Below are 15,228 nucleotides of genomic sequence, written 5' to 3'. Positions count from 1 at the left end.
ATTTCTATGCTCCCTTTGTTTTTTGTTGCATAGTGGCACCAACCCTGATTATGCGTTGTGCGAGTAATGCAAAAGTTTTAACTGTAAACGCGGACGTTGGAATTTGCCTCATCATCGCAATTCGGGTTTCTCTCGAGACTGGAGCTGGAGACCTCTATTATATCTCCATGTAACTTGCACATAAGGGTTTCACATTGGCGTTTTCGCTTCTATGAATAACTATTTTCTAGTCAGTTTTTCTATAAAAGACTGAAATGAATACGCACTCTCTCGCCTTCTCAGAATTGGGTGTCAATGTCAGCGACCTGCTCCTAATGGTGACTAGAAACCACAACACAGTAGTCGGGTGGTTATAATGTGGTATGTAAACATACTCGACATGTGTTTTGAAGGAAGTCTGAACATTTGTTAGGAATGTGCTGGATAATACACGCATTTTTCAATCTACTCAGAATTGCCTAGCGGACCGGATGGCGAAAGTGAGAGCCTATTAGCCGTGCATTCCCTGAATAGCGTAATATTTTGAGCAAAATTCTCTGCAATCAGCGCAAGTATTGGGGATACCTGGTTTAGTATAATTTTCTGTGGAATTTCGTTTTCTGCTATACCAAGACTGATACAATGCGCAGGGCCGTAACAACACTTCGTCATCCCCCCTCAAACGTTGGCCCTGGGCCCCCATTAGGGTGATAAACCGAACTTATGGGGGGCTTCGCCCCCAGACCCCCCTCAGGCTATACACTGTTTACCGCTACTTATCATCTACATGGGGTGTCCGTTTAGTTAGTCAGCTTTTCTCGCCTAAACGCGCGGAGCGCGATAAATTTAGATAATTCATGACTGAATCGGTCAATATGATCGGGATTTGCACGTATATTGCTGTCAATTTTTCTCCTCTCTCTGTTCATGTAATCTGATATACCGGCAGAGCTGAGTGAGGTGTGTTTGAAAAGGTAGGACCCCTCAATAGTAATTAAATATCTCCGGGTGCATTGTATTCTCGTTGACAGTAACGAAACAGCACTTCGTCAGGCCCACCGAAAACACTTCAGTCTTGGGCTCCCATAAGGGTGATAAACGGACCCTCCATCACGTTGTTCGCTTTTGCCACGAAATTATACTTGCACTATTTAGAGAGCCAGTGCGAAGCGTGAAAACTTTCGAAAATTCATGAAAAAATCGGTCAATAAGATCGGGAATTGCATATATATTGCTATCAATTTCTTGTCCTCTCTGCTCACGTAATCAGATTTACCGGTAGAGCTGAGTGAGTTGTCTTCGAAACTGTAGAGCCCGTAAATAATAATTGAACATCTTCTGGCGGGCGGACCCGTTAGTATGGCTCCGTAACATGATGTTATTTCGTGACCTCCTGTCTGCTATATCAAAAATATAGAATCGCCCAAACGTAGGCTACTAAACTAAAAGACGCACACGATTTCAAATTGGTATTTCTTCACTGGCATATAATTTTTTCCTGTGGGTCGGTATTTGTGTTGTGGGGTTCAGATTGCCAAGGCAGGAACATTTAGTCGCCAATGGACAATTAAACCTATTATACATGTGTTTTGTATATATAACGAAGTTTTCGGCCAGCATAAGGGCAGTCCTTTTCGGCCAAGGTATTCTCGCTGCCGATCGTTCTGGCACACATCTTGCAGTCACATGTTACATAGCCTGAAACTTTATATGTCTTGGTGCGTCGTGGCGAGGTAATGACCAACGCCGATATGCCCATTTTATAAATCTCGCGTATTTTTTCTTGGGGGAAGAGTACCCAATAATACTTGGCGACGTGAAATCGCGCATAGCGCGAAAAAAAATTAAAAAAGTTGCTTAAATTTTCAAAAAATACTCTGCAATTTATGCTAATTCACGAAATAATTTTGGGCCCCCTTCGAGCTCGGGCCCCCCCAATTGGGGGGTTTGGGGTGCGGCAGTTACGGCCCTGACAATGCGTAGTAGGTAGCTGCAATCTAAGGAATTTTGATTTCTGTGAAACTCCGTTATTTCTCAAAAACGTACCCTGGATAGAACTTTATGAGGTTCTTTTGTGAACACGAACTGCTGAAATATCGATGAACTGAACACGTATCCACATATTATGGCGTGGAAAACGCTGTCGCATTAACCACTGGTTCTCAACTGGGGTGCCCGGACTCACTAAGGTGCCGATTGGGTTGCTCAGGCATGTCGCAAGAAAATGTTGTCAACAACGTAGATTTAAAACAAAAATAAGGAACCGAAAATTCTGAGTATGGCATAATCGGCGATCTGTGATTTTCATCCGCTCAAGACACCACGTTCAATGCGACTTTCTGATCAGATGGATGAATGTCGAAACGACCAATTGTTGTGTCTCAATCTGGCATCCCCCTCGGCCTAATGTTAGATCTTTATCTTTCTTGTTTTAGACTTTCTCGCTCTTCTCATTCTCTTCTTTGAATTTTACTGCAGCCGTTTCCAAGTATTGCGAAAAATGTGAAGAAGTAATTTAAAAAAAAATACTATAAAACTATTCATAGTGTGATTTTATTCTCTTTGATTCGCATAACAAAGAGCTATGATAGGGGTCACCAGCACGCGGCTTGCGGGGTCATATTTTACGGCCCGGAAGGACGCTTAGTACAGCATTTTGGAATGCTGAAATTGACTTCAGTTAAAAGTATTGTTGTTGTTGTTGTTGTTCAAAATAAGCTATTCTCATGTGCACAACGTCACTATTTCTCACTGACTTTGCCACAAAATAAAGATTTACGATGAGATAGTTTTTCAGAAAGTACCGTGTATACCTAATCCCAATATCTTTCTTCAGTCTCTGAAAAGTGTTGTCAGATATCGTAGGCAGTAGGGATGGTGTGAACCTCTGACATGTTCAGGTTCGCTTGCACCCGAATTTTTTTGAAAGGTTCTCTGTGAACGCGAACGTGAACCTCATGACGTCACGTGACGTCATGTTGCTAATTCTAACCCTACATTTCAGTGAAGTGATAGCCTATATTAATGTACGCGATACCTAGCGACGATTCGGGCCACATAATGCCACAATGCTCAAGTACATATTGACGATTTAAACGTCGCCAAATGTATCAACTGAGTCAATCAATAATACGATAATCCCATAACATCAACATCTTCCGTCGCTTTGCCAACAATTTCGACGAGGACTTGAAAGGAAATACAAGCTTACGCCTTAACTGCCTAGATCAGACTGGGCAATGTATTCGGCGTCTGAGTATTGCTACGTTGATATTGAGCAGAGTGTTAAATGGGTTTCTACACGTGCTACTGGATATTACCTATTAACAAGTTATACAGCAGTATCCAACACCCATTCGCACGGATTTGGTTTTTATGATGCAATAAACATAATGAAGTCAAGATTGACCCCGTACGCCTGCTAGATTTATTTGCATCAGACAGCGATATTCATGTTGTGATTTCGGGTCAAGTTCACAGCAGAGAGTCACTAAATATTCACAAACGGAAAGCTGGATATTTCGAGCAAATTTTTGGAAGAAAGCTGGTGCAATCTTTGAGATTGTCAAGGGGCATGCTCGTTTAGTGTTGATTTTTTATGCTGCCAGCGCAATGTATAGAGTGGCCCGCAGTTGAAATACAATAGGATTCCAACCAAAGATGTCATAATGATGTGAAAATTGTACTATATGAAAAAGGTTCACAATGCAGAACCTACCAAGGTTCGCTTGTGAACGTGAACCTCTACATTTCTGAGGTTCACACACAGAACGGGAACGTGAACCTCACGCTCACACCATCCCTTGTGGGCAGCTCATAGTGCAAAATAGAATTAAAGTGATGATTATGATATTTTTTGTTGTATATCTATTATAATATTTTATTTCATTTTTGGTAACTATGCCCGCCGCCCAGCCAAGCACTACAGTGCCCAAGCTAAATATCAAGGGAAAGTATGACTTGGCTGTTGGCCAAGCCCATACGAACAGGTAGAGGAACAGGTTGTGTCTTGTTATTCGAAGTCAAGTTTTGTTGAGATAGCCTAGTTAGTTTAGGGTTACCATATTTCAGCAACTCAAAGTTCGGACACTCTTTAGTGCCCACTAGTGGATTTCAAAATGAGTTATGACGTCACACTAGCAAAACTATGCTCATACACAAGAGGGGGTCACGATCCGATTCAGGAGTATGTGGCTGCGTGTTGTGTAACCGGGACCGAAAGCACATGTTTCAGCCCCCTCCCGCCCAAATAAACAATGATTTCGAGCCCACACTATAGGGTAATCGATGCAACTTCTTGCTTGCTATATGAATCTGGTTTCTATATGCATCTGGTTGGTAAATTATTTGAATGAATTCAGTCAATAATATTGGTCGTTCCATATATTACCATATAGATACTACTCTCCGCCCACATGATCAGCGTTAGCGGTAGAGCTGGTGGAGGATGATGAGCTCGAAAATACAGGGAGCGTAATTGCACATCGTTAAGTCATGTTCATGTCCTACCGATAAGATTGTTTCTCAGCCTTATGCCGGTGCTCACCACGGAGCTTTATAAACACCCCACATCCAGTGGTTTCCTTCCAACCTTTTATGGTCGCGACTCCATCTCTAACTTGAAAATGTTGCGTGGCCCAGATCAAAATTTGACGAGCTGATTACTAAAAGAAGTCAGCACCTTTGCCCAGACTTACTCACGGGCTATTTTGGAAGCTGATTACGTTCAACATATTCGCAAACCCTAGAATAAAGGCAAACGACCCCCTCCCCCTTACCTAGGCTCCTCCTCGCCACCTCATCCGCGCCAGCGGTGTCTTACAAAAGCCTAGAGGTGGGCCGTGCTATAAGTCGCCAGTTACGTCAAATAAGAAGAATATCGGCCTGGTGTAAATGACCATAGTATTGTCGACAAACACCATGAATACCCCCCCAAAAAAAACAGACCCCCCTCCGTTTGGAGCCACTATCTTTGAATAAAGCATTTTAACGGCCTAGGAATATACCGTTCTCCTATGATTGGGATTACAATTAGGCTTATTCCAGTAAATGAAGGTTGTTTTTATTTATATTTTATTGCAGTTTTTGCGTGGTTGGTAGTCTCCATATTAAAATCAATAAATATAATAGTAAATAGCGCGCACGGCGAAGAATAATATCATGCATCAGCATAAATGTTCCCAAAAATATTGTTTTTATGCTGATTTACGAAAAAAATTATGAGCCTATACCTCAAGTCTTCAAAATTCCGGACATTTGTCCTATTTTAGAAATTCCTCCCAGACGCTAGTTTGAAAAATGAAATGACGGACATGTCCGGGAAATTCCGGACGTATGGCAACCCTAAGTTAGTTTAACTGTTTATTTATAAAAGTTTATAAAATCGCTATTTTGCGAGTAAGAAACGATCACCTTGATATCTGTTAAGGCGTGGATGTCGAACCCGCGGCCGCCCGAGATTTTTGTGCGGCATGCTAGTCATTTTCACTCCAAATAGTATTTTGAACTTTGAATCTTAGCCTAATTAAAGTGTACCAGTCAGCTCTAAGGGGCGCAGTGGCAGTATAGTATGGGAGCTTTTGGGGTATATAAATGAAACTTTCCAGTATCTCAGACTCTAATAACTTTAAAAGACTTGATCATAAAGGCATATTTTTACTGCAACTTCTGCTAAAAAAATTAATTGCAAGGTTATCACGATTTAAGAGCAACAAAAACTTGCCCTATAGTGATGATTAAACAAAAGGTCATCACCCCTGGCTATAACGCCGTGATATTGAGGTTTGGCTGAAGGTCTTGATCTTTTTTCTGTAGTAACTACTAGCGTTTATGTTGTCTCGATATCTATGGTCAATGGTCCTCTTACACCAGACAGTTTTTGGCTATTATGACTCCTGAGATGCTAACTTAAAACAAAATTTGGTGGATGATGGCGTTGAGGAGCCTAGATAAACCCCCAACACTTACGTAGGAATTATTGAATCGACCTCTGTGGGATTTGAACCCGCAACCCATTGGTGTCGCAGCGATGCAACATGCAACTGTACGCTACTAATGCTAGGGTGTCGCGAACCATTATTCCCTTTGAGAGGGTGTCGTGAGGTCAAAAGCTTGCGAACCAATGCATTAATCAGTACATCGATAAAAATTAATAGCCGTCAATACCAACCTTCTGCCCGCTTTGGTTGTGTACTTGAGGCACCGGTCGTGGGATTAGAAGTAATCTTCGTCGGAACGGGAGTGTCTGACGAGATAGAATGTGTCATAACTGAAGTAGCGGTAGTCGGTGTGTTTTCACGAGAGGTGGTTTGAGTGTATGAAGCGGATGCTATCGGATCACTAGAGCTTGCAGTGGGATGACTTGTTCGAGTGATGGTAGTTGGAAGATGGGTAACAGACGCTGTTGGAGCAGCAGAGGAACACGAAGTGTTGAAATTCTCAAGGACTGGAGCGCTTCCGCCACCCGCGTTGGACGCAGTCAATTCAACCGAATATGCGTCACATGGAGATAAATTGTTGAATGTAGCTGTCGGCCTTGTGAGATTCGTGAGTTCCTTGAATACAATTGCATTATCTATAACCGTCGAAAATAAGATTCGAACATAAGAGGTTTGGAGAGACTGTTGGTTTTTTATTTTTATTCTTACAATCGTTATAGCGTCATCTCCCGAGAATATGCCGTACAGCCGTTATCAAACAAATGTCTTATCCATGTCGATTATCTATTTACTCTTATTGACTTTGGTATAGTGATGAATATTCTGAGTCAGTACGCAGTTCCAACAGTTCGGTCTCTTCTTCCAGAAGCAAACATTAAATACATATATATATTTTTATAACATTCTAACTCGGTTGTATTGGCCATATTCACAATTCACATTTTCACATCCTGATGGTTATCAATCGCTAAATCCCAGTGACAATATTTCGTACAGGACGGAGCATATATATATTTTTTTAGTCTTGTGCTGTCGTAGACACGAATGCCAAGGTTAAGCGTGATTCAGACTAGTTTCTATGTCTATTTTTGATAATAAAATTAGTGAAGGTGTGAAAAGTGGATGTGCTTCGTTCGAATTGCCATGTTGCGCACAAAACCGATTTGAATTAAACAACGATGGTGATTTGTAAAGTCCGTATTGCATATGACACTACATCTCGCCGGCGTCCTTAAACGACATATCTAAATACATAGTCGCAACATGCTATTGTTATTGGTATTACTTCTATGTGGCAGCGGATATGGATTTCGAATCAATCAGTAATCCTGTGTTAGGTATTTATTTCAGGGTAAATTGGATTCTGATTTCAGTCATGATAATAACGTCTTACGCAGTCGTATACCATACAAGCATATTCCCACCAGCAAGAGCAAAACAATAATGGACTATTCACAAATCATATCCATTGACCCTTATCTAACACAAGGCTTCTCAATCTGCTCAGGTTTGTTAGACATATACAATGTTCGCTATGAGTGCGAATGCTTATACGATGAAACTTTTCAAACTGTACATAACATGATCGCAAATTTCGATTAATGCGTTGTACTTACAGACCGAAAGGCTATTGAACAACGTCTGTTCAGTGTTCACTCACGAAGACTTCGAACGCGGTTGCATAATGGCTACTCGCATCAATCGTACATGATTATTACTGTGGTCAAGTGCTCCGAACCAAGTATAAATACAGTCCTGGGCCCCATTAGGTTAACCGCTATGGGCTTACCTTGTGAGCAATGGCACTGTTTTGCTAGGCAAAAATGAGCTCAGTGATGTCGAATGTTGGCATCCGTAGTCGTTAGTAGAAGGCACCGTACTTTTCAAAGTTATTGGAATATACGCTACTAAATATCAAAACCCCATACTGCAGCAAATACTATACGGTAGTATTTTCATCACAAAAGATGTATATAAATATATACATCCCGCTTGATGAAAGATAAACTCTAGATAAATACCTGATTTGTCTGCGTTGCTCTCGCAAGCGACGACAAAAACACACGAACGTTGTAACTTGTTGCACTTGGTACGGTGTTCCACTTTATTACCACACTTGAATATCCTACGATGAAAGACACATTTCCAATTGAAGGTGGATCTGCAAAATGTGTATATATCACTTTATTGGTAAATAATTTGATGGTACGCATTACGCAATGCTCATGAATAACACTGGTCAACACATATTTTTAGGCAGACAGAGTAAGAGGGATTTGGGAGGTTCTGAAGGGCACTGATTCCGAATATGGCCATAGTTTTTTCTCATATTGGCTCTTGTTGTGGAGATAACCATGGGGCTATTTTGACCGAAATCTCCCATTTTCGCGGCAATGACTAGATATAAAATCGGCTCAGTCGTACTATAAAGTTTAGAAATTCAATCGACTTGTTATTTTTACACACAGAAGACTCTTTTAAATCAAAATACAACACCAGCACTATATCTAGGGGTAATTGATTTATCATAGTTACAGACTTTCACGGATATCATGTACATTGTACATAAATAAACTCCAGTCATCTATATAAGTATTTATCTAGATACTCAAATAACGTGACATTAATTCAATCAGTTTTACGTCAACCACCTATTGCAAATTTTAAATAATCAAATGGAATATAATATTATTAATTAATTTTAGAGCGCAATTGTTTTTTGTACGATTTTCGTCTGTAAGCTATTCAGTGCAGTTTCTCGAAAGGTTCCGGCAATGGTCTGCCATCAAATGTTCAATTTTTCACCTCATCTGTCCTGATATCTTTCTTTTGTTGTTCTGATGTCTTGGTAGAACCCTCCCCTTGCTAATCAACTAGATGATCAGGAAATATATCAAGATGACTGAACAGGAAGTGAACTTTTATACTCATGTTTGTGCTCAAGTTGTCGATATGCAGATACGAATTTTCGGACCAACTGTTTGTAGTTGGGTGCTTGTGATCATCTAAAAAGTTTTATTTACTACATCTTGGGAGAAATTACGTGCAGTGATCTCCTTCCTAATGTGAAATTGGAATCTGTCATCGGTATTCGAATATACCAGATACCTGATTTAAGCTTCTCGTTTTATAGGGTATACACACTTTGTTGACTCATCGGAAAATTATCCATTTACCAGTCAAAAGAAATGAGTATTGTAGTTAAGCTTTTCAAGGACAAATTTCATAGTTTTATACTCCTCTTTAATCTTGGTAGAACGACCAATTGATACAGGAGATTATGTATTTCCGTTGTGCAAAAGTACAATTTATTGGCTTGACATACTGCTTTTTTGACAAACAAATATTTCGCATCTAGTCACGTTAATATTGACAGAATGACTGAGAACGACATGAGGGTTCTTCATAGCCAGTTATCTATTTATGTGCAGTATAAAATTTAAAAAACTACGATTTTCTTCCAACCAAGCGAAATATGTAAGGGTAAATAAGGTAATTTTGTACTTTTAAAGGGGTATAATTATCTTCTGACAAAGAGGCAATCTGACAAAACTAATGTGATATTCGTAATCAGCAACCTCGAACACCCCTGAAACGGCTCTCAGATGTTCTGCCTAAAAATTTTATTTTCATTTTGTTGACCAATGTAACGTGTTCTTTGTACAGTGTCATCCCGTTTTTATTTCTACATCATTAATATGCTGAGACTGACAACTTCAAATCCGAAATGTTTTACAAACATTTCGAAGTCACCCTGTTTTACCTTGCCACACTGTATTTTTAGATTTTCCACGAACCCCAACTAATCTTCCCTAAACGGCAATATGTTTGTGTCAGTAGACTATTGGGAATTTGACAAGTATAGGATGTTCCATCTCAGACGGCCATGCTATTGATGTCAGTTCTGAAAGTTTAGTAGTTATAAAGCGAAAGTGCTTCGTGATTTCCCTAATTAAAGAAAATACGAATTAGGTTATCAATCATTTTTCAAATATAGAGGTTTCGTGGACTGCTTGAAAATGCTTCGCGGACCCCTAGGGGACGGCGGACCGCGGTTGAGAACCACCGATCTAATGTTACTTGTCAAAAATATCTCGCAGTCAGTTCGGTTCTCCAGCGATCCAGCATCACACAGCTCTGCGATCACGCATATGCGGTAACGCAGACCTGGTTCGAGACTATCGAATAACATTGTCGAGGTCTTTGTCCTGAAATGAAATAGATTCCGAAATACTACACTGTAAAAAATCTGGTAGATTTACTGGGAAATCTCTGTAAATTTTGCAACGAATTACCGGTCGCCGCCAATAACTGTGCGTAGCTTGTAATTTTACATTTTGATATGTAATATTACATCAATTTAGCTGTAAAGTCAAGTTGCCAGAATTTCTTCGCAGAATTACTGACAGTTACTCGTTACTGAAGTTTACCAGGCTATTGGCAACATTGATTAGCTTGAAAATCTCTGCAGCCAATGTATACGTGGAACTGAATGTTACTGATATCATTCTCGTGGTGATTTGACCTGATTCAACCTCGTTCGCGAGACTGGGGTCTGTCATACGGAAATTGTTGCCCCCCAGTACCGATTTCAGTATAGTACATAGTAGGGTAAAAGCAACAACCAACAATCGTAGCTAATGTGATACACCATAGCCACTATATTATATTATAAGGCTATGGCTATAATGCCGGTCTCGCTGGTTACATTCGTTGTCATGGATAGGACTGATGAGTTAGAACAGTGGTTCTCAACCGGGGGTCCGCGGACCCCTAGGGGTCCGCGAAGCAATTTCAGGGGGTCCGCGAGACCTCTAAATTTTTAGAATGGTTGCTAACCTAATTTTTATTTTATTTTTTTAATTTGAGAAGGCATGAGGCAGTTTCGCACCACAACTGCTTTAACCTCATGACTCATATCATCATAATAATCGTCTGACATGAACTATCGTAGTGTCGAAATTCATTTTCATTGCCAATTTTCCAATAACCTGCTAATAGAAACATATTGCTGTTTAGAGACGCTTTGTTGGGGTTTGTGGAAAAAATAAAAATATGGAGATAGTAACGTCAATCAGGGTGACTTCGTAGTGTTCGCGAAACCTTCTCGATTTGAAGTTGTCAGTCTCATCAAATTAGTGAACAGTGGCTTGAAATAAAAATTTCCGAAGCATTTCCCTAATTTGTCCCATTGCCGGAATTGAAACCTCGCCACCAAACCCATTATATACTGTAATATACATAACCACTATTTGAACAGCTTCTTGGAGGTACAGAACTTCAATATACTATTGAATAGTATATTCATATTGAAATGAACCCGAATATTTTCGGCTGACATTCGTCATAAATTGGACAATGATATACCAGCTCTTAAAGCTTGGCTATCAGTTTTGGTGCATTCTTATTGCGGATGTCCTATCGACAAGGCTGTTTTTTTCATGAACAAGGAGTGTTTCGTTGCTATCAAAGCATTACGCTCCAACCCTGTCATCCATATCACCAGTTATATTGGTATGTAGCCTTGTCTTGTTAATGTTTAATTGTTCATGGTCGAAAATGTTTCCTCGTAAATATATATATGTAAACCCGAACAGAACAAGTCGTTTCATGACAGTCTTTCTCAGGTTGGAAAACTTGGATCCATTCTTTGGCGCATAAAATTTGTCTATACTTTTAGATTAGGATTTCACTTTGACGGTAGAAACTCTCTGCGGGTCGATCAAAATGCCGTCGCGGGCCGAATCCGACCCGCGGCCCGTATGTTGCCCGTCGCTGCGCTAGATGCTGGGCGTGATATGTTCATAAAATATATGTTTCCTCATTTTTGTGCCATAAATGTTGCGATCACACCAAAAGTATCTTCGGAAGCGTTATGCGTTAATATTGCATTAGCCTCCATCTATCTTTGCGGAAATGTTTTCCGGCACTCCTCGTTCATATCAAAACGAAGACGCGGATTTTCAAGATACGACCACGTACTTCAAGAAATACAGCAGCAAAATTAATAAAATAATACAAGGCTACCAATTTCTACATAAATAGCATCATGTTATTTTCAAGAATAATTATTATTTTGCTGTTTATCACAAGCCTACAGTTCATATTTGCACAAAACAGATGACGGTTGCACCATAATAGAGCTAAAATTGAACTAAAACTTGAGGGGGTCCGCGAGAGTCCGTGACGGTCAAAAGGGGTCCGCGAAGCCAAAAAGGTTGAGAACCACTGAGTTAGAATATCAGTTTAGGATGTATAATATCGTTCGGGAAACTAGAAATATCAGCAACGCAAGCTCTGTTGACCATTTGTTAATGGCGAACAAGGCGACCTGTAATAGGTTACATTAGGTTAACGTTACGCGTTACTGATTTTTCTGAGATTCGTAGTAAACAACCAACGCACAACTGTGACATCACAAGCAGCGTCTGGTTTAGTAGGTACGGTAAGTAGTGAACACTGAACAGCACAAGGAAGAAATATCAATTTATACGCAATTAGATGGAAAAGAGAGGGACTATATACAATGATAAATGTTTCTGTATGAAAAAACTACCTAAATCAAACATTATAACGAAATGGCCAATAAAGATTATTGGTGGCATGTCAGCGGATGAATACCGCTTATTTCGAAATCGTTCGAGTGTCGTATCGTCGTCTGGCCATTATTGAGATTTGAGCAAAGGGTGGAGCGAAGCTTGTTGTGCTTGAAGAAAGTGGACGCGATCGTTGAAGATTCCTAGGAATGCTGAATGGGATACGCGTCGTAAAAGGTACAGTACTACATAGTATTCGTTACCGTGAATATCTACGACTGTGCACACCACCGGGATGACTTAGATTTCATGATTGAAATATTTCATTCGCCGCATTATCTGTTCTATTTAGGGATATTAGTCGACTTATATAGTGACCTGTGACACCACATACTCCGCCGCGGAGGAGTTGAAACTGTTGGCATGTTGATGTCATTTTCGGGCCATAACATAGAGATGTTTCATCCACTGCTGGATTTGTTTGGCAGACATGCCACCTCATATGAGGAACCTTTTGCTTCAATACATAATATCAGTGATTCTCAACCTGGTGAACGCTACAAATTGACCAAGTCTGTATGAATTCTGACTAAGCATGTGTTTCGTAACCATTTTCAGAAGACGATTGTTGAAGATGAAACTTATTCCGTATTCAAGAAAGCTCACCACATGCAAACTCCAGCAGTCGCGCTCAACTTCAAAATTTTAGATATTCTTTGAATATTTGAAGGAATTCCCACGTGTAAGTCATTGATTACTTTATTGCTTTGGCAGTAGCCTAAAGCTCGGTGCGCTGGGTAGCTGTTGTTAATTGCTGGCGAACTGCACTGCGGAAGACAGACTTGGATGCAATATAGATTGCACGGTTTCGCCCTCAATTAAGCTACCCTATATTAACACAATTTGATTCAATTCCAAAACTGATCAAATTGGGCATGGCAGTACAGAACGAGGCCTTGTTCTCTGTAGTCACTACCAGCATTAGGATCAGTCTCAGTGCAACCTACCTTGGAATAAATTGATGTCCTGTTCAATGTTTTTTTGCTATTTTCAAACAAGTTAGGGGTAATTTGTCAGAAATGTTGAAGACTGGAATACGGATTCAAATTTGGCGTAAGACATACCATATGTATGCTATTAGATCAGGGATGGGCAACCTGCTGCCGTAGAAGGGAGTTTTTGCGGCCGTCGACACCTTATTCAATTAGTATGTGTCAGCATCCGTCGACATGCAAATTGAAATTGCTAATTCACTCCCAATTTTTTAGAGATCCTAATTAATCTTGAAATTTTCTTCGCGTTCCACGCAATTCAACATAACTTAATTTTTTGATTCTAATATAGTAGAGCCCTTCTAGATCTGAGCAGGAATCAGCAACGTGTGCTCCTCGCGGAAGAAATTTTTTTACGGTACATTTGGGCGATTTCAATATATTTCCACTACCGATAAGATGGACAATCCTGATCGGGGGCCAAGAAATAACAGCATGCAACAAAGTGCATGACTAATAACAATTGGCCCACACGAAGATACATTATCATTTATAACTTGCCCTAAATGTTCGAAAGCACTCCCTCCATGAACCCTACCGGTGATCTGATCACATGGACTGAAAAATTATAAATATTTGACAGTAATACGTGATACTGCTACTATTACTACTATTATTTCGGTGCGTACAATAGGCCTTCGTGGAAAGTATAATAGTCCGGACCTCCGGAGTTCACCGGGAATTGATATGGACAGATTAACATAGCCTATCTCTATATTAGATGATGTGCTCTTTTTTACATGACGATAAGTGCACGGGGCGCAATTTTTTAGGCCATCGCCAAGGGGGGCGCATGTCGAAAAAGCTCGAGAACCACTGCATTAGATAAAGTAAGTCATGAATCTCTGTTATATCATGGAAAAGGCGGAGCCGTCATCACACAATGTACCAGTAGCTGTAGCGGTACTTCAAAAATGTCTTAGTAGTCTTTATAATGTCATGTCTAGGTTGGGAACTTTGCTCAATATAGCGACTTACGCATGAATTCTTTTTAGCGGAACTGCAAGATACTAGTTACACAGAAGGAATGAGGACGAGAAAAAGAAACCATTGGAAGTTTGGCCGATGGTGGGAGACCACTCGTGTTACTGCATGTCTCCTAAAGAAGAATTAGACCTCCTACAGCAATCCTTTTCCATCGATAACCTTCTCATCGTGAATCATGAATGAATATACAGTTTGTTCCAATGTCGTTTTGGGGTGTGAAGAAGCTTTTGCGCTATTTTAGCATTGGGTTGCTTTGCGATAGGTATGGGATGTACGTGGATTTACAAGCTGGTATGTAATCCTGATTTACACAGACAGCATGTATGTAGGTAGGCGGTAAAATTACAGTCTCAGTGGCAAATATACAGGAGAAAATGTAGATTGGATATACCGAAGGTGACTGTAACATTACAGTCTGGCGTGTAAAGTGAGATTACCGGAAGAGTGTAAGTTAAATTTACATTGACTAACGGTAATGTTACATTACAACGAAATGTCTGGCTACCGTGCTTCCAAACATTTCGCGGTAAATCGAGGTTGTTTTTTTTTACAGTGTATATGCATGCGATGTCACGACGTTTCATTATAAATAAAATATACGTACATAACATTTATTTATGGTAATACCATTGATATTGCGCAGTAGCCTAATCAAATCATCAGCATTATTTTATTAATTTTTTTTATCAAATCAATACACCACAAGATAGCGATATAATGAAAGGATAACAGGTT

At 40.1% G+C, this 15,228-nt stretch overlaps 1 protein-coding gene and 1 long non-coding RNA gene across 5 annotated transcripts in view; one reads left to right on the top strand and one right to left on the bottom strand.

Annotated features, from left to right (window-relative positions):
- LOC145447778 (uncharacterized) overlaps positions 1–15,228 on the bottom strand; it is a 45,837-nt gene that overhangs the window by 2,624 nt on the left and 27,985 nt on the right. For all 4 annotated transcript variants that reach the window (XM_080326044.1, XM_080326047.1, XM_080326045.1 and 1 more), the window contains 3 exons: positions 9,999–10,126; positions 7,940–8,079; positions 6,149–6,533 (listed from right to left, as the gene is read on the bottom strand). In XM_080326044.1, coding sequence (XP_080182170.1) covers positions 6,149–6,533; positions 7,940–8,079; positions 9,999–10,126 — 653 coding nt within the window. The remainder of the gene's footprint in view (positions 1–6,148; positions 6,534–7,939; positions 8,080–9,998; positions 10,127–15,228) is intronic.
- LOC145447795 (uncharacterized) lies at positions 12,154–15,052 on the top strand. Its single transcript, XR_013917707.1, has 3 exons — positions 12,154–12,691; positions 13,073–13,196; positions 14,502–15,052. It is a non-coding gene; the product is annotated as an uncharacterized LOC145447795 (long non-coding RNA).

Source organism: Botryllus schlosseri, chromosome 10, assembly GCF_051294905.1.
Source record: "Botryllus schlosseri isolate E-star chromosome 10, Bs_hap1, whole genome shotgun sequence".
Lineage (NCBI taxonomy): Eukaryota > Metazoa > Chordata > Ascidiacea > Stolidobranchia > Styelidae > Botryllus > Botryllus schlosseri.
The sequence above is the reverse complement of the archived record's forward strand: the minus strand, read 5'-3'. Positions and strand labels throughout refer to the sequence as shown.